The sequence below is a fragment of the Botrytis fragariae genome, assembly GCF_013461495.1.
Source record: "Botrytis fragariae strain BVB16 chromosome Unknown tig00000000, whole genome shotgun sequence".
Lineage (NCBI taxonomy): Eukaryota > Fungi > Ascomycota > Leotiomycetes > Helotiales > Sclerotiniaceae > Botrytis > Botrytis fragariae.
The window spans coordinates 1,125,676-1,146,477 of NW_023500986.1; the positions used below are offsets into that span (position 1 = coordinate 1,125,676).

Sequence of the window (20,802 nt, forward strand, 5' to 3'; positions counted from 1 at the left end):
CATGGATTTGGGTAAGGATGATACGGTTTAGATAGATCAAAATCTACCAAGAGAAGTGGGGTGGCTGCTGGTGATCATTGGTATGGGATAGATTAGCCAGATGTGCCAGAGATGGTGGTAAGGCTTTAAGTTCGTGATATGAAAGATGGACTCGATTGATAGGAGTGATCAGAGGGCATGTTCTTATTGATTGTCTCTGGCTTGTAGTTGGGTGTGATCTTATTAGCTTGTGAGCCCAAATTCTCAATCCCTTCACGTAGTTCTTATTTCTAAACTTGGAAATTTACAAAGTTAAAACCACAATCTTACAGTTCTGAGGTCTAATCTAAGGGGTGATACACCATTCTAGTCCGCATTTACCACTACTAATTCTCTGAAACTTGTAGTTGAAGTGCATGGTAAAGGTAGGAAAAAGCTTGTTAGATAGAGAGTCTCGGAAACGAATCAATTGAGATATTTTGTCGTGAACAATGATATTCCAGGATGATCAAGGCATCAAACCCACAGTAGACTGGAATACAAGCAATGCCAATCATTGATCTTCAAGTCATCTGAAACTCGTAAGTTGTAAGAAGATAAGTACGCTGTCATGTAATGTACTCAAAATGCCCCGCTCCTGAAATCCCCAAAACTACTAGATATCCTCGTCATGATTGAGGAATTTTCCCTGCCACATTATCCCACATACATCTGCACAATCCCACGCTTACACTTCTCCACTATCATATTTTAATTGTATCATCAATATTGAATACAATCCATCATCGTAATATTCTCAATGAACTTCAAGTTTGCCTATAGCAGTAGATTCGGCAGCTTCTTGGGAGTCGTCAATACATATATTGCTGGTGCTTCATTTTTGACCTGTAAATATTTCTCGCTGTATGTATTTTGTGATGATTTCTTCATAATCATACTGGTAACTTTGTATTCATGTTACTAACTCGACTCGACTTTTCATAGTTCACAAGAACTGAAGTATCAAAGAAAGATTCAAGAGGAAAGACATCAAAAAGAGGCAGCAGTACCAAATCTTGAGGATACACAGAACAGGTACTCAGGAAGGGGGGATCTGATACATGGGAGACAGGGTTGTAGAGATAGAAGTGAAGTGGGAATGAATTCTCGAGATGAAGAGAAGGGAAAGAATAGATAATATATAATCATCGATCTTAACAGATCTGGAGTAAATTGGGAATTCAAGCATGATTAATCATAAAACCTCCATTGGAAATTCGAAACTAAGCACCCTGCTCTTCAGATGTGCAACAAATACTTGGAAGTCACATGAAGATTATTTCATTGGATGACAATAGGCTATTTGGAGATTCACATCCTTGACAGAAAAGCCACATATGCACATTGTAACGACATAGGTTCGATGGGTGATTGAAATCATCTACGTGTTGATGATATATAGCAATATGTTTCCTACATAACTTTTCATAAACTCTCTCTCTCTCCCTGCTAAGCGCAGGAACTTGGTTATGCTTATTTGAGATTCAACTGGAAGCCTTGATTGATTGATCAATTTAATCTAGAATTTCAGCTATAAAGAGTGCTGTTCGAATCCACGATCAACATGAATATATGTCCTCTCAGATCCTAACCTCTCATATACATTCAGTGTCGACAGTGATGTAGTTGGTACTGCGGGTTAATATCTGAGGTAAATTCATGGTTCCATAATGAACAAACGCTTACAAAGTCCTGAGCATGTTCCAGACAAAACGATTGACCAAAGGATCACTCGTTGTGGCAAAGAACTCCACATTATTTGCAAACGTGCGAAGGAAAGATGTTGTCTCTTTCACTTCCTCATGGTGAAGATGTATGATTCAATAACCAATCCTTTCTAGGAGAAAGACATATTCCCCAATCGTCTCTCTACATGTGTGGTCTTCCACCAACCAACCAAGTCCCGCCAATACATGAGCTGTACCATCCACCGTACCATTCACCGTAATGTCATGAATATCATTTCTTGGCCACATACCTACGGCCGACCAGTATCTCTCGCGAACACTAGCGGCGCTTGACTGTATTGCGATTATGCAATTTCGTATATAGCTTTTCAACTCGCACACTGCTTTCTCAAAAATACAAGATACTTTCAGTAACATCTCACGTACCAACATTACCGAACATCCAACCTTACCAAACTTCCAACATTCTACTACCAAACCGAACATTTCTACCAATTCATTTCTACCTTCCACCCATCCAATCTTCCAAATTCCGCCAAGTGAATTGGAAAATTTGACACTTGACGCTACCTGTAGTACTACTGTACTAGCACTAGGAGACGAGTTTTGAGTTTACTTATTAAGATCATCCTCTTCTACTTTTCAACTTTTCAAGTCTTGAAAAACTTCTTCCCCTTCTTCAAATTCTTCAACTTCTTAAGTCCTTCAACCGTCTGACAACTTTCTTAACGGAGACTCAACAACAACCTCTTTCATACACAACAACATCGAAGATTATCTACTACAACCATTTTCTGGATATCATCATAACGAGAGTTCTTTGAAAGTACTTAAGTTTAGGATATCTACTACAACTTCATCCGAATACCGTAAGAACCAGAGTTCTTTAACGAGCACTCAGGTTCACTTCTTGTAAGTATTATATTCAATCTCGTCATTCTTCCTCCTTGCTATCCAAAATCAAACCTTCCATATATCTTTCAAAGTCAATTCTCTATTTGCTTCCACACATCGCAAAGCTAATCATTGCCTACTCAGATTTGCATACGTCATTTCGTATCGTACAAATTAGCTACGAAGCAATCAAACGTATCCACAATTCCCCTGTCATCTATAGCTACAGCTAAAATGTCATACACAAATCAAAAAGTCTCAAGCCCTGTCCTTGGCCAGAGAAACTTCGCGTATGCGAGAAACTACTTTCCCGCCAGAAGCCCAATCCTTGGTGGCAGAGACAGCTCTGAAGATGGATTAGACGATGTCTCTGGAACTGATGTAAGTTTATCTACCTCCATTCCTCAAATAATAGAAGCTAACAGTGTTCAGTCTACTACTCAACATCACGGAATGTCTCGCGGAAACGCAACAGGTCGCTCTTGGCCATGGCAACCACCTCATACCTCAAGAAAGCCACTTACAGCTATGGCAAGACCAGCACCCGAGCGCCAGTTAAGCTCATCTCCTGAATTTACTCCCGCAAGCCCAGCCTTCGCTACTGCAGGCCTTACCAACCAACACTCTCCTGAATTTGCCCCCAGAAGCCCAAGCTTTAACCCAAGCTCTTCCGGTCCCTCGAATGCTCTTTATGCTCATTATCAACCCCAGCCCCAAAGCCCAGCACCGGGCCCTTCTTTTCTCCCCGATTATCAATCTCCGGGAATGAATTATCGAGAACACTTTACTTCGTATAGGGCCAGACCACAAAATTCCTTTGCAACGCAACCACAACCTATGTTGCCAAGCGTTGCAGATGGGTTACTCCGACATATGGGAAACATGAATAACTCGAAGTTTTCATGGACACACTCAAAGGGTTCTAGCAGAAAGCGACCATTGGAAGAAGATGACGATTTCTTTGCACCACCTTCTAAGCGACGTGAGTATAGTGCAACACAAATGTTTGGACTTCACCATGAGACCACTCCTAGGGCAGCAGGCCAGACACTTAACAATGCTCGTAACAGAGTCTACGCCAGTAGAAACCACAGTATCACTCCTGTCGAAGAAGATGTCGAGATGAACAATTGTAGACCTCCCGCAAGCTCAAATCCCTTTGCTGGAATGGTTTATGAAGCAGCACCTTCAACACCGAGAGGACTTGCTGCCAATGAATACAACAGACCTCGAGCATCATTCCCATGTGGGATTCAATACGTTACTACTGAGACGGCGTTTGGATCCAATTATTCAGGCGAACCTGGGTTGGTAATTCAACAGAAGCCAATTGTTGCTCCTGCTCGTGGCGCCAGTTCACTCAATACCGCTGTTGCTACCGAACAAGCACATCGCAATGGAATTTCGGTTGTTTCCTCACCCTCACAGACCTCACCGCAACTTCCGAGCTTTGGTTCTCTTTTCACTCGCCCAAGCCATGATCAATATCCACAGGTCTCGTCAGATACTTCGAACAATGACTATCCCATGGAGCCCCAAAACAACGTTAATAACTATACTAATCTTTTCAGTCCATCACCACAACGTTCCATTCGTGCTGAAGTCTTCCACTCCCTCGAAGCCCACCATGGCTCCGTCGATACAAATACTGTTGATCATTTGATCCTTCATTCGTATGCTCCTTCTCCTGCTTTATCAGAGGGCTCTACTCATGATACAGAGAACCAAAGCTCAAATGAAAATCCTCGCGTCGCATCCCCCCAAGAGAAAAACCCAATCAACAGACATGAAACAGATTCCGTCACTCTTGCTGAAGACACTCCTCGACTCTCTATCGAGGCCACTGATAATTTCGACAATGAATCAGTTGTCTCTCACCATTCCAACAACAACATTGACGATGACAATAACAACCAATTCTCAATTCTCCAAGACCAGGTGAGCGATCTCGGAGTAGAATTGGACGAAGTTTATGAAGAAGTACAACAGCACCGCATCGATTTCGATGATTTGAAGACCCAAAACATTCAACGCGATACAAAACTCTCAACCCTATCTACTGACGTCGAAGAACTAAAACAAGAAGTCCTATTCCAATCCAATATAACCTCACAATTGCGCTCCGAAGTCGACACACTCAATGCAGAAGCTTCCGAGCACAAATCTCGATTTGAAGAATTGATCAAGTTGGTGGTTGAAGTAACCGAACGATCCAATCTTCACGGTGAAAAAATCAAGAAGCTCACTCAGCAAGATGCGGGAGCAGATGATGAGACTGCGAATAACAATAATAATGGCAACAACGTGGATGAAGTTGTGGCTTTGAAGGAAGAAGTTGAGAGACTCCAGAAGGAAGTCCTTACATTGCAGAATGAGGCATTGAAGAAGGAGATTGCGGAGTTGCGCGCGAGTAGAGGTATTTAGGTTACATGGGAGGGGGTTGGTGGGGTTTGGTGTGCGGTTTTATTGCGAGATACCCAGGCGATATGGAGGGATCTTCTATTGGGATGGCGTTTGTGGGCTGCATTGGGTTGCGGTTATAGGTTTATATTTCTCTTCTGTTTTTTAGGCTCGAGAGAGTTTGTACTCTGATGCATTGCTTTTGTTTTCTTTGCTGGTTTACCCGTTTGTAACCCACTCGTTTGAAGGGGAGAGGACTCAGGAATGGCGGTTTTAGTTTTAGTTTTACTTCGTCCATAAAACACATAAAAAGATTAAAAGATAAAATGCAAAAACAAAATATCATTATTCCATACTTGTTGAGATATCAAAACAATCCTGTCCTTGTGTGCATATTGATCATTAATTATTAACCATCTTCAACTTCCATTCTTATCCTCATTCTCCCTTCCAGCGACCAATCCCCCATCTCACCTTCTCTGCTTCCTCGGAAACTTGATTACCCTTTACACCCCTTAAATTTCATACTTTCATCTATCTCCATCTCATCCTCCCGCCTTCTCGGCAAAAGTAAACTTTTCCTTGGACTCATTTTCAATTCGGCGTATCTCATTACCCACCTCCTCCTTCTCCTCTCCACCCCCCTCATCCCCCCTCTCATTCCCTCCCATCACCCCATCGCATAATCGTACACCCAACACATCCACACCCCACCCAGCACTTCAGAATTAATCTGATGCTTACCCATCCACCCATCTGTCTACCCATCCACCCACCCATCCATCTTACCTACCCACCTATCTACAAATACAAACACGAATAACTATCCTTGTGACATCCAAGTATACCATATCGATATCTTGATCTGCCGACTTGCGACTTCGAGGGAGTTGTACTAATGAGCATAGAGGAAGTTGTGGATCGTAGATTGGAAAAGATGTATGCCGAGATGTCAGTGAGATATTTATCACGTGTTGGAGAAGAAGAGGAAGAAAGAAAGGAGGGAAGGATTGGAAAAGAGAAGGGAGGGAAGAGAGGAAAAGAATGGAAGGAAGCAAGAAAATGAATGGAAAAGAAAGGGGGTTCAGTATTCTCCAATCACAGAAAGTCAAAGAAGTAGGTAAATGGAATGATAGAAATGATTGAAAATGATATCATCGATAAACTAATCACGTCTCTTATTCTCGATTTTTTTCTTTCCTTCAAAACTTTGAGTGATACTATCTTCCCTCTAAAGAAATTTTTGGTGTGAAGAAATAATAATCTCATCTCTCATCTCTCATCTTTCTCTCCTCTTCTCTCATCTAACACTTTGAAACCCTATTCCCAAGTATCCTCTCCCTACCTCACCCCAACATCCCCATCTAATTCTCCAACCCCCCCTCCTGAATCTTCTCCAAAATCCCCTTAAACTCCCTCCACTCCCTCATCAAAACCTTACACCCGGCTTTCCTCAACACCTCCTCCATCTCCTTGCGTTCCCCCTCCTCATAACTCCCCACATACCCCACCGTCAAAATCCCCGCCCTCACCGCCGCCGTCGCACCACTCCTACTATCCTCAATCGCCACACACTCTTCCGCTTTCACCCCCAGCTTCTCCATCGCGTGCAAGTACACCGCCGGATCCGGTTTACTCGTCGGCTTGTCCAACGACGTCGCAGCACTATAAATGCGATCGCCAAAATACTTCGCCTGGTCCGTCTTCTCCACACTCGCCTTCAAGCGTCTCAACGCACTCGAGCTCACCACCGCCATTAAATATCCCCCCTCTTTCTCTAGTCGCACCAATTCCTCATCCACCCCCTCGCAGGGCTGCAACGCTGCCTTGAGCTTCGCAATCACCTTGTCTTCTTCCTTGCTCACGTAGCCTTCGAGCTCCGCATCCGTCATGGAATAGTTGTATTTGCTTTTCAGGCTACCAATCATACCGCGGAAATTCTGCCCCACGAATTCCGAGAGGAGTTGCGGCCCGGTGTAGCGGTCGCTGATACCGCGGGCTTCGAGAATTTCATTGGCGAGATCGGCACACGCTTCGAAGGCGAGGGATTCCGAGAGCACGAGCGTGTTGTCGCAGTCGAAGAGGAGGGTGGTTATCTAGTGGGGTGGGTGTTAGTTGGGTGCGGGGTAGAGGGGGAGGGGGAAATGTGTAGATGTAGATGTAGATGTAGATGTATATGTATATATATATGTATATGTATGTGAATTTGATATAATGAGAAGATGAGAGGAGTAAAGAAGGGAAAAACTAACTGGGGCCATTTTTACTATTGAGAAGTGATGTTATTGTATTGAAATCTTGATGGATGAAGATATTCTTGTGTTGTGTGTGCGTGTGTGTGTGTACTTCAATGAATCATCAAGAGAACCAGGTACTATATGAGATATGTGAAGTCTTTTGTAAACAAAGTAAAGTCAAGTAAAGTATCCGTCTTACTTCTTTCCTTTAAACAAATCCAGATTCAAAGTCAACTTCCAATTCAGCAACAAGAGAAGAAGTCAAAAACGAGAGGAGAAGAAGGTGGGATGAGAAACAAGTCATTCCTTCATTGATTGATTCAACCACAATTGTTGGATTGGTGGGGTGCCATCCATCCATCCCATCCATCCATTCATCCATCCATCCAGCCATCGAAAAGCCATTACCATCTATCATCTATCCTCTCCCGTATCATCCATCCCTCCTCTCCTCTCCACCACATGCACTTCATTCCGTGTAACCCCGCCATTTCACCCACCTTTTCGTTTGTTGATGCAGTATGACATTCGTGATACCGATTACGCCAATGATATGGATGTATCGATAACATCGATACATAATAGCGGGGTCTTGTATTACAAACACCCACTTCCTACGCAGTAGTAGAAGGCAAATAAAGAGTGTGAGAAAAGCAAGCAAGCAAGCAAAGCCATAACATACATACACATGAATCTCTCTAACCGCCAAATTTCATATTCTTTCGTTTCTATTCATCATTTCTATCTATACATACATACATACATACATACATACATACATACATACATACATACAGCTAGCTAACATCTAACATCTTACGAGTGAGTACATTTCAACACACCCTCCTCCCCTCCCCCCTCCATCCATCCATCCATCCATCCAGCCTTCCACATGTCCTCCCAACCAATTTCTATTCGATCTCAAAATCCTTCCCTTCTTTCTTTCTTTGGAATTTGTATCACATTTGTATCACATTACCTACCTACATACCCATCCATCTACTTACTGATGTTCCTCATACATATTGTATGTATTGTTGGGCACCAATCTAAGTTAGTTGTATCATCGGCCCGTGGATAAACTCACTCTTTACTTCTCACTCACTCCTCACTCCTCACTCACCATTCTGACTATTCCGTAACTCGGTATTTAAACGAAGAGCGTGAGGTCTCATGAAGGGGTTAGGTACTTTACCCGTAATCTACCTACCTATCAACCCACCTATCTGCTACCTAGCTACTACCTCACAACATCTCAACAACATATTTAGATTTCCGTTTCATTGTCTCTACAGATATATTTCTATATAACAAAGATGCCTTTTCACCCTTCGATCAAATTCCGTCGTTCCTCATCCTCATCTTAACCCATGCTGATGCCAAGTAAAGTCCTCCACCAATTGCTCCTAAAACCCCCGAAGATACATATGCAAGTCATGTCTCCTCCCGATGACATGTGTTGTTCTCATACAATCTGGTACATGTGATAGATGCAATAAATGCATCTTTTCAAATGTACCTGTATGTTGTTTCTTTCCCTACCAATCCATCTACCAATCCAGCACGATATACAGAGACTTTCAAACGGTATCCATTGGTATCGAAACCACAACAGGAGGAAACCAGAAACGCCAATGTGAAATCATCTATCATGTGCCATCCATCCATTTATCCGTTCGTGTATAATGTATTACTCAATTTTTGAAGAATGAAGTTTCTCATGGTTCACCAATAACTGGAATATTACCATAATTCCCCTCAGGAAACTGAGCGCGCCCCGTCCTCGAATTCTGTGATCCGCCATATCCACTCGCACTATATCCGGTATACGCGGTTGAGGCTTCCAAATCATCATGATGAGCCGTCGATGTAGGTGCATATGATCCTCCATAACTCGAAGGTTCGTAATCTGGTGAGTGAACTCTACCTACGAAGTTTCCACCGGGATATCCATCATCGTGTAATTCATGCTCTTCATGCTCTTCTACATCATGCACTGGTGCGTATTCGTCATCGTGGGGAGCGGTGGAGAAAGCTTCTTTATCGGGATCGATCATGGCTGCGTTGTTGGGAGCTCGGGATGCGCCGGGAAGATATCCTTCTCTCTTGTAGTACACCAGACCATAGAATGACATTGCTGTTGAGAGAATCCAGAAGAGCCTGTTGTTTGAGATTAGAAATGTGCTGCTGAGGAATCCAATCAGGAGAATCAGGAGAACCAAGACATACCATAAGAATACACCTAATCCCACCACTGCCTTGCTCACTTTACAACCACTTCCACATTTCCCCGTGGAATTCCAGTTTGCGACCGCTGCAAAAGCCGACAAAGCCATGATACACCAAACGAGATCAATCGCCAACAGCGCATACGGGTTTGCGAATTTTCGCGTCCTGGGGAATCGTACGGTCATGGTAAGATATATGACTGCGGGTAGAACTAAGAATGTCTATTCGATTCACTATCAGTACGAGTCCCTCATCGCATCTGCGAAATGAAAATATACATACATAACCGAAATTCCATCCCAGTCTTCCATCGACCGTTGCAGTTGATCGCATAACGATGATGTCTAACACCCATATGACGACTGCCATAGCTAACTGTACGATGTGTACAGCCAGTTTATATTTCTGTAAATTATGTATTGAGAATTCCATCTTGTCGGGTTATGGATTTTGGGATTTTGGGATTGACGGTATGGTATGTAAGGTGTACAATCAAATGCGAAGGGAATGCTCAAATGCAAACTGTATTCTCAAATGCGAAAGTTGTGGATGATGTTTTTCCAAGTGTTCTCAGATAAGCTAGATAGGTATGGAATGGTGGTATTCTGAATCTCGTATCGAGTGCGTACTCGTATATTCTGATTCTGAGGGGCTGAAGGTAAAACCTTGGAGACTGTCTGATATTTGCTTGGTAGGTGTGTGGTGTGTGTGGTGTGTGTGCGAGCGGGTAACCTTATGATATTCACAATTCGTCGAGCACAGAAAGTCAAAATGGTGTGAAAGTATGGAAACAACAGAAAGAACAGAAAGAACAGAAACAACAGAAACAATCGAGATGTCAAATGTCAAGACAAGCAAACTCTAAATCATACGAAGAAAAGAGGCTCATCAACTTCATACGCGTATCCCTCATTCATTCGTACGTACCCTTCGTAATACAAGAACTGCTCAGCCTTTTTTTTCTCTCTTATGAAATCTTGCTTTTGTCAACCTGGTTGCTCCTTGGTTTCGATGGGTTTTGACGAATCAAGTGGATTCGATACCTGGATGTTTGAGGGTCGTGATTATTTTAAGTAACGGCAGTAGAATCAATCATCAATTTTTGTGGCTGGGCAACCAATGAAGCTTGGGCTTAAAGAGAAGGCTGAGACTTGCTTTGTGAAGGCTGCGTAAGGTGATGGATGAGTGAGGGATGATGGGTGAGGGATGATGGGTGAGGATGGGTGAGGGATGAATGACTAGGTACCTATGAATAATATATGAATTTGGATATACAATCAATTTATTTAAAACGATTGGTGGTGTACATTTCGTATATTTCACACAGAGTCTACTAGGTTTATATAGACAACTACCTACCGACCGACCTCAGTAATATATATTTGAAGTCTTTCCCAAATCTCAATGTGTATGCCGGTATCCATATTCAAGCATCCCGTCATTAGGTAGCATTATTTATCAGTACCTAAGTACTCTTACGACAAAAACTCATCAGCATTCGCGCCATCAAACATGGAACAATGACAAGGACAGTATCTTCCATTATCCACAAATGCAGCACTATCTCCAAATGGTTATCATCGCCAACTTGGTTTTTTATACGAGACATTACAAAACGCAGCATCTGAAAGAAGTTCAATCAACGTTCAATCAGATGCTAAGATGTCGGTGAGTAATTGATTGATTGTTTGCGTGATTTGTGATAAGGTATCTCGGAATATTATTCACAAAACATCAACCTTTTTTCTTCCTTTCTGCTGTATCTATGTATGTTCTGGTGATATATATTTCTATGTATTGTCCTTTCCATGCTCATCCGATCTTCATGCTGCAATGATACATCAATAGATATATAACCAAGAAACCAACGGTACACGACTTTCTCACCCACGCCAAAAATGTCTCCATCCAACCACTTAGATGAAGAAACACCCCTCCTCGCAGACACCACGACTTTACCTTCCCAATCACCACCATTGGAATCTGCAATCCAAGACCCTTCCACGTCCGAAGCAACAATCATCCCCAGCGAACAAAGCACCAAACGTTTGGTAGTCACTCTTGGAGCAATCTGGGTAGGTGTCTTCCTCGGTGCTCTAGATTCAACAATCATCGCTACCCTATCCGCCAGCATCTCCACATCTTTTAATTCCCTCTCTCTTCTTTCCTGGCTCGCCTCTGCATATCTCATCGCAAATGCAGCTTGTCAACCACTTTCTGGTCGCCTCACCGATATCTTTAGTCGGAGAACTGGATTGATCGTGAGCAATGTATTATTTGCGGCAGGAAATTTGATATGCGGACTAGCGGAAAACGAATGGGTGATGATATTTGGGAGAGTGGTGGCAGGATGTGGAGGGGGTGGATTGATGGCTATAAGTACTTTTGTAGGAAGTGATTTGGTTCCGCTGAGGAAGAGAGGTGTGGTGCAGGGAATCGGAAATATATGTTATGGGACAGGAGCCGGGTTGGGAGGGATCTTTGGAGGGTGGATAAATGATACTTGGGGATGGAGAATGGCTTTTTTGGCTCAAGTTCCTTTTATTATCGTCTCTGGAATCTTGGTCGCTTGTCTGGTTGATATTCCTCCCAAGAAGAGCGAGAAATCGAAATTATCGAGAGTCGATTTTATGGGTTCTTTCGCGCTGGTTCTTACACTTGTTCTTCTTCTCCTAGGACTCAATTCTGGTGGTAATATCGTACCTTGGAATCACCCCCTCGTCTATGTTTCGCTCCCCCTCTCTCTCGTGTCTCTTCTTGGATTTATATACATCGAACTATACATCGCCTCGGAACCTGTTATCCCAGTTCGCCTCCTCGCAAATCGTACTGTTCTCGCCGCTTGTCTTACAAATTGGTTCGTTACAATGGTCGTCTTCATGATTCTCTTTTACGTTCCTTTATATTATCAAGTCCGGGGTGAATCAACCACGGCCTCTGGTATGCGTCTGATTCCTCAATCAATCGGAGCTTCTGTCGGATCTCTTGGTTCCGGAATCATCATGAATCGAACTGGAAAATATAAATCAATTAGTTTGATCACACTTACAATGCTCGTCATTGGAACTGGTCTTCTAGCAACCCTCAATTCTAACAGTCCGGATTGGCCAATATACGTCTATCTCTCCTTGACGGGAATTGGCTACGGCGCAACTCTCACAACTACACTTCTAGCTATCATCTCAGCAGTATCGCATGATCATCACTCGGTTATCACATCCGCTTCCTATGCATTCCGTTCCACAGGCTCAACCATTGGTATTACTATTGCAAGCGCGGTGTATCAAAACATACTCAAATCAGATCTGTGGGAGAAATTCGGAGATAAACCAAACGCGGAAGAGATCATTGGAAGAATTAGAGATTCTTTCGACGAGTTGAATAAACTTCCTGAAGGGTGGAAAGAAGGTGTGACGGAAAGTTTTATGGATGCTTTTAGGGGGGTATTTCTGACGGCCTTGGGCTTTGCGATCCTAATGGCTGGGGTGGGGAGTTTGATGAAACAAAATGTTTTGCATGATAGGTTGGATAGGAGGTAGTGGGTTGTTGGGTGGGGAAAGGGTAGATTTGTGGTTTTTGGATTGCCAGGTAGGTTTGGGTGTGAAGAAGTAAGATGCTCTTTGAGGAGGAAGATCACTTGAATCTATCATGGTTGATTTCATCTTTGGCGTGGAATCTATCTTGGATCGAATATTGGAAAGAATTTAATGTTTTGATGTATGGAGTTCGAAGTGAGAATTCAGGGGAATTTTGTGTTCGTACAGAGGTTAAAAGAGCGAGCGACTCAACAGCTCAATTGTCGAAACAATACATGAGAAGATATACCTACACATATATAGATGAATATTATAGGCAGCGGCATATAAATGGATATAGGTCTTTATGAGTATATAGATCAACAACGAATTTTGTATCATTCATATCATCGATCACGTATGATGTATAGCTTTATATTCTTTCTTCTGCATCTCTTTTCGTGCCTAGAATAAGCCGTCTCTTCAGCGCTTTCAACCCCTAAAGGAGGATTGGAAGTCTTACTGCTTATTTCTAGTAGCACTAGTGGTATTCGTGCAAAGTAGTATGAGTATGGCGATCTGTGAGAATCAGATAGAATCTAGAGATGAAATAAGGCGATACCTATCTATACAGATGGCCGATGATGGAATCATCTTCTTGGAACCTGAAACCTGAAACCTGGACTGGATTTAGGGATTCGTGGGTGTGATCTTTTTGATTTTTGATTTTGGGGGGAGGGAGTGAGAGGGGATTTGAGAATGGAGGGGGGTGGGTGGTGATGGGGGTAGTTGGTGGTGAGTAATTGGTAGGGAGTAGATAGATGGTGGGGGGAAGGATATGGAAGGGGAAGGGAAGAGTTTCGTATTCAGATGTATCTCCAAATTTTCGAATCCGCGAAACCTATGTGTCTCACTCATCGTGAGTTTGGAGAATCAAACGAATTTCTCTCCAACTCGTCCGATTGACATCCATGCCATGAATATCTTTGCGTCTTATTTTGAAAATTGCAACCCACAAATACAAAACAAAATTAAATTAAGCATCAAGAAAATTACATCGCAGATACGAAATAACAATAAAACTCGAGAATTACTCGAGTCCTCTTGGGTCATTCTGCGGATGTAGCGGAGATGCTTATTGTGAAGTTCTAATGCTATCTATCTGCCTATGACAATATTGAAGTAGGCAGACTTTCCTTTCATATTACTATTCATCAGAGTGAAGAAATCACTTTTACAGGTGTGGAAGGAGTATGGAATTGGTTGTTAGTATTGTGTATGGATCTGAGATGAGATAATACATGTATCCATTTCTCGATTTATAAAAGTTATCTTTTGTATTTACTTCCAACACCATTCTCCTCCCTGTAGGAATAAGTCTAAAATGAAGCCATTCAGACTCTCACTCTCTCTTTACTTTCTGATCTTGGTAGATCTTTTGATTTTAAATCGATGTTATGCTTGGTTTTCTTTTGTTTTTTGTATCATTATGTAAACTTGTTTGCATTACATCTTCTTAGAATCCGATCTTAATCCTTTCTTTTATTGTGATTTATTGTACTCGAGTAGAGTTGACAATTATAAAACGCATGTTTTTAAATTCGATCTCACTCATGAATCTTTGTTATTGAATCCATTATACTTTTAAACTGATTAAAACCTGTCGAATCGCATGTACCATTATAGATGTATACTGTAGAGTTCAAAGAGGGGTTTTTTTGAGGAGATAAACTCAGGGGTTAATAACATAGGTATTGAAGTTGAAGAGTCGAAGAGATGATATGTTTTTTATACGAGTATAATCTTACTTTTCGGGATACTGAAAGAGGATTCGAAGCGCTAAGCTTTATATTGTATAAATTAGAGTCAGAACCTTTTTCCTAGCATCCATTGCTTGTGTTAAATTATTATGGATGAGTCGATGCTATAGCTGTGGAAAGGGTGTAGATTCTTAAAGCTACGAATCTAAGATTATGTATCGATCTGTTAAAGTCGGGTCCCCTCATATTTGTCCCTAACGGCGGTATTCCTTCTTCACCACTCTCGCTTAAACACCACGCCCGCCTAAACATAAGCCTCCACTATCCACTCCCTCGTCATTGTCTTCGAAGCCTCACTCAGCACTCTCTCGTTAGCCACCCCTCCTGTCGAACAAACAAAAGCCACCCGCCACGTACTATCCTCCACAGTTATCCCATCATGATATGCAGTCAATAGACTCGTATTTGTTTGGACAGTATATTCGTGATTGTTGAGACTCCCGTCAATTCATCCTGTAATATCTGAGTTCCAGATCTTTTCACAGAGGAGTGTGGAGTTGTAGGCGCTGCTGATGTAGTAGAGGTTGATCTGGAGTCGAGTTCACAGGTTGTTGAGTCAAGTCAAGTGAATCTTGTATGGGGTGGGGATAGGGGATGGAGAGAAGAAAAAGAAGAAAAAGAAGAAAAAGAAGAAAAAGAAGAAAAAGAAGAAAAAGAAGAAAAAGAAGAAAAAGAAGAAAAAGAAGAAAAAGAAGAAAAAGAAGAAAAAGAAGAAAAAGAAGAAAAAGAAGAAAAAGAAGAAAAAGAAGAAAAAGAAGAAAAGAAGAAAAAGAAGAAAAAGAAGAAGAGAAAAAAAAGAGAAAGGGAAACAAAAATCTATTCATACACTCACATCATCAAACGATCCCCAAGAAACAGCAGCAAGCCGAGTATCAGGCTTCGCAGCACCAGCAGGAATCAGAACTAATCTGGTATAGCCAGAGCTCGTGGGGAAATTGAGACGAAGTTCGATAATGGAACTGTCGAAGGCTTGGTAGTAGGTGCGGACTGCGCCAGTAGGAGATTCGATGGTGGTTGCGAGGCTAGAGGGAGGAATGAGGATGGGCGTGGTTGAGGCTTGGATGGCGAGGAGCATGAGGAGGGTAAGGAGTTTGATGATGGGTTATGTGAAATAGGAGGGTTGGAGATGCATGGCGGGTGGCGGGTTGATCGATCGAGTGGGATTGATAGGATGAACTTGATGGTAAGTTTTTGCTCGGTGTGAAATCTGGTAAATTCATTTAAGCTTGTTCTGCAGGATGACTGTATAGTTTGTGGCAGTTGAGGCTAGTTTGAGTTCTGTGTTCAATGTAGATGTTCAAGTCATTGTATATGAAATCTCTGCAATAAATCAAAACTTAACTTCATGAAAGGAAAGAAAACTGCCAATGTGCCACAAGCGATGCCAACTTGACTGTGATAACCTTCCATGCTGTAGTACAAATCCAATGAACCCCAAATTGAGGTGCTAAACGGGCCTTTATCGTATGTTTATTCGAAGTATCACCACGAGCCATCTTGGGGAACCATGGCTTGATAATGATAAACAGTAAAATCGTCTGGTGCTACGATAGAATGGTTTGCATGTGAAGTAAAGACCATGAGCCCTAAACTACTCAATGCACTGTATTCTCCATCTGTTATTTGTTCGCAACTTGGATGATTCTGTGAAAAAATCACCACGAGATTTGAGTACTCTAACGGTCAGGATATTTTAGCAAATTATAACAGAACATACTTTTTAGACAGAATGTGCTCGTCGTTTAAATACAAAGTAAGCATCGATCGTGTGCGACGCCACGAGGGACAGTGAAGCCGAGAGAAGTATACCAGGTGCGTTTGTGAACGCATAAGACTTCGTATTGGTGGGCGAGGAAGAATCGAAGCTTGATTTTTAGGATGACATTGGATTATTGAGGTCATGCGGTAGGACAATGGAATCATTTCTAGCTTGAGTTAACACCTGGGACTTTCTTGTATGGAATGGCAGATGTCGTGATCAAGAGATCGTTGATTAAGCTTGTATAAGTTGTGTTTCTCTTCTCCGGAAGTGAGACGATCTTTTCGTAGGGTCGTTCGAAGTTTGAAGGACCCGAGTCATCATATCGAGATAGGGTGAAAGAAGTCAGGGTCGTGATTCTGCTAAAGGGTTATGCTAATAAGTAAATGTTTGCATGCTAGTAGACATAAGTAGTATAGATGATATAATATCGTAACGAGAGGAGAGACGGATGAGTTTAGGTGAAAGATACCGAGTATATTTCATCAGGGGCATTACATTGAAGTGTATGGTATGACGGACGAATACTCAATCTGTTGAAGAGCTGTAAAACTCAATTGAATAGATAATTTTGAAGGTATGGGGCTACTCACTGTTATCATTACACATGATATACGGTTGCAAATTCTTAGACTTTTACAATTTGCGATTGATACTAATCGTAGTACCATTGCGACACGATCAAATTCGATAAAGAAGAACGAAACATCGTGTCAATGAGAACCAAAATTACCAGTAGAACTAAAAGTTTCTTCACTTCAAGGATGCTGCAGAGGAATTATCATGTAGTAGGCCAGTCACAACAACGAACTCTTCAACTCCCCACGAATGCGCATTTGCGATTACTGGGAGGGATTGATCTGCTACTTGATAGCCTCTATATTGAGTGAAAATGAAACACTTTTACACATCACTATGAGCTCATGATCAATGCAATTTGTTCATTCATCACGGTGCTTCTACGGAACAAGAACAAAATAAAGGATGATAGCAATAATATTAATGGAACTAGAAAGTAGTCAGCTGAAGTGAGGAGTGATTGTGGCTTGATGTGTAAACTTCAAAACGGAACAGCTCAAACGATCTTTCGTATTCCTGCAGAAAAAGAGTCGCCAATAATGAGCACATACAGGAAGGGCAAAACTACAAATGACAAAAGTCGATCAATCTTAATCAACTAAAAACACAATATGCAGAGAATACAGAGAATGCATCTGAGAAATTGAATATCTTTGAAATAAGTGGGTGGGAATTGTATGGTTTCATCGACCTCGCTGTACCGTCGACCCTAACTATACAAAACCCTGTAGTGACATCTTCAATGACATCGACGAATAGATATTCAATGCAAATATCCATCTAAATTTCTTTCTGGTACAAATGTGACGATATCAAAACTTTATTGGACATTAACTTAGAGTTTTGAATAAGCATAATGAGTTCAAGAAGCGACCCAGTTATTCTCTAATTTTAATAAACAAAATAAAGTGATGAGCTCCAAGAAAATCTAGACGTTTCGGCAGTTGAATAATTTGGAATGTCAAAGCGAATATTGGTTGGTGCCGAGGTACGTGTGAAAGAGGGGGAGCTAAGTGAGGTAGTAAGAATCTAGAATTAGGGGGAAAGCTGGTTGGATCAGACTAAGGGCGGTAGATTGCTTGGCAAGGTTTGAGTCGAGTATATTACTTGAAGTTTTTAATTGGTTTCAAGGGTTCTGCTGTTGTATTATGTAACGTACTATACGTATAGAAGAACAGAAGTAAATTGATGTATGTATTGAATAGACCGTTGTAACCTTCGCAAGAGCTTTCAAGAATTTCAAAGATTTAGAAAATCTCTTCGAAAGATGATTAAATCCCTCAAAATTCGAAAGTCTTTTGTGGGGTAGGCATATCTTATCCGTTCAATCTTGTTAATATTTTAAACCTCTTCTTTTTGATATTTCGCGATGACATCAAGAATAAGTTAGTGGTAAGTAAGTAAGTAAGTACAAAATAGCCATTTCGTAAGATATAGATGGAATATGTGATCATAGGAGATGTAACCGTGGTAGTGTTGAACGGAGTTTCCTGCACACGTGAAAATTCTACAATGAACGACAATGACCTGAAACCCCAAGGCTGACTTTATCCACTGAAGAATTCTAGAACTATAGCAGAAATGGATCGTTCAGTTCCTACAACTCTTATGACCAGGAACAAAGATTGTCCTAGAGTATTTTTTATAAACAAGCGAATCTTAAAAAGGGGCCTCCCCACATACAAATCAAGCCTGCGGATCCACAACGAACAGGGATCACCAAAATAGGTTACACAAGTAAAAAAATATATATTCAGATGTGAGTAGAATAGAAAAATATAGCAATAGGGCGGAAGAATGCAAAAACAAAAACGACACCTGAGTGATTCGAACACTCGCTCCCGAAGGAAATGCCTGACTCTGGATTAAACAGTAGCAGGGCATCGCGTTAACCACTCCGCCAAAGTGCCAGGTTATACTAATTCATGCTAGTGACCCTGAATTCTAGATATATATTGCATTAAAACAATACATTGAAACAATAAAAAGCTTAACCGCCTGGATGAGATTGGCTGCCCCTCTAAAGAAATAGTAGCTCGTTTGATAATATACAAGAGGTTGTGGTTGATACAATCGTCTCAAATCTTATTAATAAGATTATCATAAACTCGATTTGCGAGCATATACTACAGGCTTCACCCAGGAAGAATTACTCTAGAAGCGTTTCAATCTCTAATAATTAATATACCAAAAGCAATCATCGGTAGTGAGTTTATATGAAATTAATTCATTTTGACGCAAGTAACTAGACACCTCATATAGTCGTTGACGTGCCATGCCCACCTTGGCAATCCGCCAAATCGCTACACACGCCCCGCTAACCTTAATTGTTGATGTTTAAATTGACAACAACTATTTTGGTTTCACCTTATTCCAACGACGGGGGTTCCATTACCTGTTATGCTCCCATACATTTTTATCGTTTTGTCCATCTCATAATTGTCATCTGGATGCGTGCTAGTGAGAGATGTCAAATTTTTGAAGTTGTTTCTAATACTTCGTATTCTTAATCAAGAGGAGAGAGTTTGCCACACGGGTATCTGATTCCTGATCACATAGTCCCATGAGCAGATATATGGTCTAAACTATTTTTCTGATGTCAAGAAGTCTCATCGTACTTCTCGTTGCATTTTTTATTGCATCTTATTGCATGTTGGAAAAGGATCGCTACACCGCAGAGTCATGAAATCACTGGTAGCATCCACTTCATGAGTTTCCCTGCAGTACGGTGCTACTCTGGCATCGGCACGTTCGCATTAATGACTCTAGCGTGATGTGATAGGCTGAGACGAAGAAGCTTATTCTTGTTATGTACTAGATTAACCTTAATACTTGACACCTGCAAAAGTTTGCCGATCAGCTATCGTCTACGCGCATTGTTTTCTTAATCCTTCATGCTTGCAGGCTCCTAAAGTCACAAATGACAATGATCAACGTTGTCAGAAGCAATTTAGAAGCTTTTGGGTGCAGATTCTATCGCCAGAATCTCGGCCCGCAAGTCCCTTCGACATCAGCGGCGTTTTGGCTTTCTTCATTCGAGTAAACACTGCAATTGAAAACCCTCTTTGTCAACCTTTTTTTTTTCATTGCATATAACAATTCACGTCTAAAGGAGATTATGTTTATGCTTTCTCTTTTGTCTGACAAACACTACCATTGCAAGATCTGATATTCTCTGCCGTTGTGAATTCCATGAAGCTACCCTGAAAGTGGAGCGAGATTGCAACTCAATGGTCGTTTGGTCATTGCCGGTACTTCTCAATTGTTCAGACGAAGCAATTCACAATTCGTATAGAATTGGTCATTTGTATAAACATTGGGCCGATTTAGAATATTGCCAAGGTCGACACGATCTATCGCGTACTAATCGGTCCACTTCAAGAATCCCCTGCCGGCGAGCAAGCCAACTTTGACAAGTGGTTACCATGTTGGGAGTTTTGAAACAGTATTGCCACTTTTCTATATATGCAAGTAAAAAGCTTCATTTCAACCCGTCCTTACGTGAAAACAATTCTATAGTGGCCAACAATATAGGTGTGGAAACCGGAAAGCGAGGAATAATTCAGCTTTGTCATAGCTGAGCCAAGAGTTCCGAAATGAATCTATATAAACTGATCCAGGCGTGATAAAGCACTGTACTCATGCCCCTTGGATGCACCCCAT

The 20,802-nt window shown here is 41.6% G+C and overlaps 5 protein-coding genes across 5 annotated transcripts; 2 read left to right on the forward strand and 3 right to left on the reverse strand.

Annotated features, from left to right (window-relative positions):
- Positions 1 to 2,834: 2,834 nt before the first annotated feature.
- Positions 2,835 to 5,024, forward strand: Bfra_006562 (uncharacterized protein; the record flags this gene model as incomplete). The annotated part of the gene is made up of 2 exons (XM_037336931.1): positions 2,835 to 2,981; positions 3,033 to 5,024. 2 exons carry the CDS (start codon positions 2,835 to 2,837, stop codon positions 5,022 to 5,024), a joined length of 2,139 nt encoding a protein of 712 aa, XP_037198297.1.
- Positions 5,025 to 6,364: 1,340 nt separating this feature from the next.
- Bfra_006563 (putative had superfamily hydrolase protein) lies at positions 6,365 to 7,261 on the reverse strand (the record flags this gene model as incomplete). Its single annotated transcript, XM_037336932.1, has 2 exons — positions 6,365 to 7,096; positions 7,253 to 7,261. The coding sequence occupies 2 exons, from the start codon at positions 7,259 to 7,261 to the stop codon at positions 6,365 to 6,367; spliced, it is 741 nt and encodes a 246-aa protein (XP_037198298.1).
- A 1,694-nt stretch (positions 7,262 to 8,955) lies between these two features.
- Bfra_006564 (putative chaperone-binding protein) lies at positions 8,956 to 9,898 on the reverse strand (the record flags this gene model as incomplete). The annotated part of the gene is made up of 3 exons (XM_037336933.1): positions 8,956 to 9,397; positions 9,467 to 9,687; positions 9,749 to 9,898. The coding sequence occupies 3 exons, from the start codon at positions 9,896 to 9,898 to the stop codon at positions 8,956 to 8,958; spliced, it is 813 nt and encodes a 270-aa protein (XP_037198299.1).
- A 1,466-nt stretch (positions 9,899 to 11,364) lies between these two features.
- Bfra_006565 (putative mfs multidrug protein) lies at positions 11,365 to 13,005 on the forward strand (the record flags this gene model as incomplete). Its single annotated transcript, XM_037336934.1, has 1 exon — positions 11,365 to 13,005. One exon carries the CDS (start codon positions 11,365 to 11,367, stop codon positions 13,003 to 13,005), a length of 1,641 nt encoding a protein of 546 aa, XP_037198300.1.
- Positions 13,006 to 15,249: 2,244 nt separating this feature from the next.
- On the reverse strand, positions 15,250 to 15,876 carry Bfra_006566 (putative carbohydrate-binding module family 1 protein; the record flags this gene model as incomplete). The annotated part of the gene is made up of 2 exons (XM_037336935.1): positions 15,250 to 15,330; positions 15,634 to 15,876. 2 exons carry the CDS (start codon positions 15,874 to 15,876, stop codon positions 15,250 to 15,252), a joined length of 324 nt encoding a protein of 107 aa, XP_037198301.1.
- Positions 15,877 to 20,802: the final 4,926 nt, after the last annotated feature.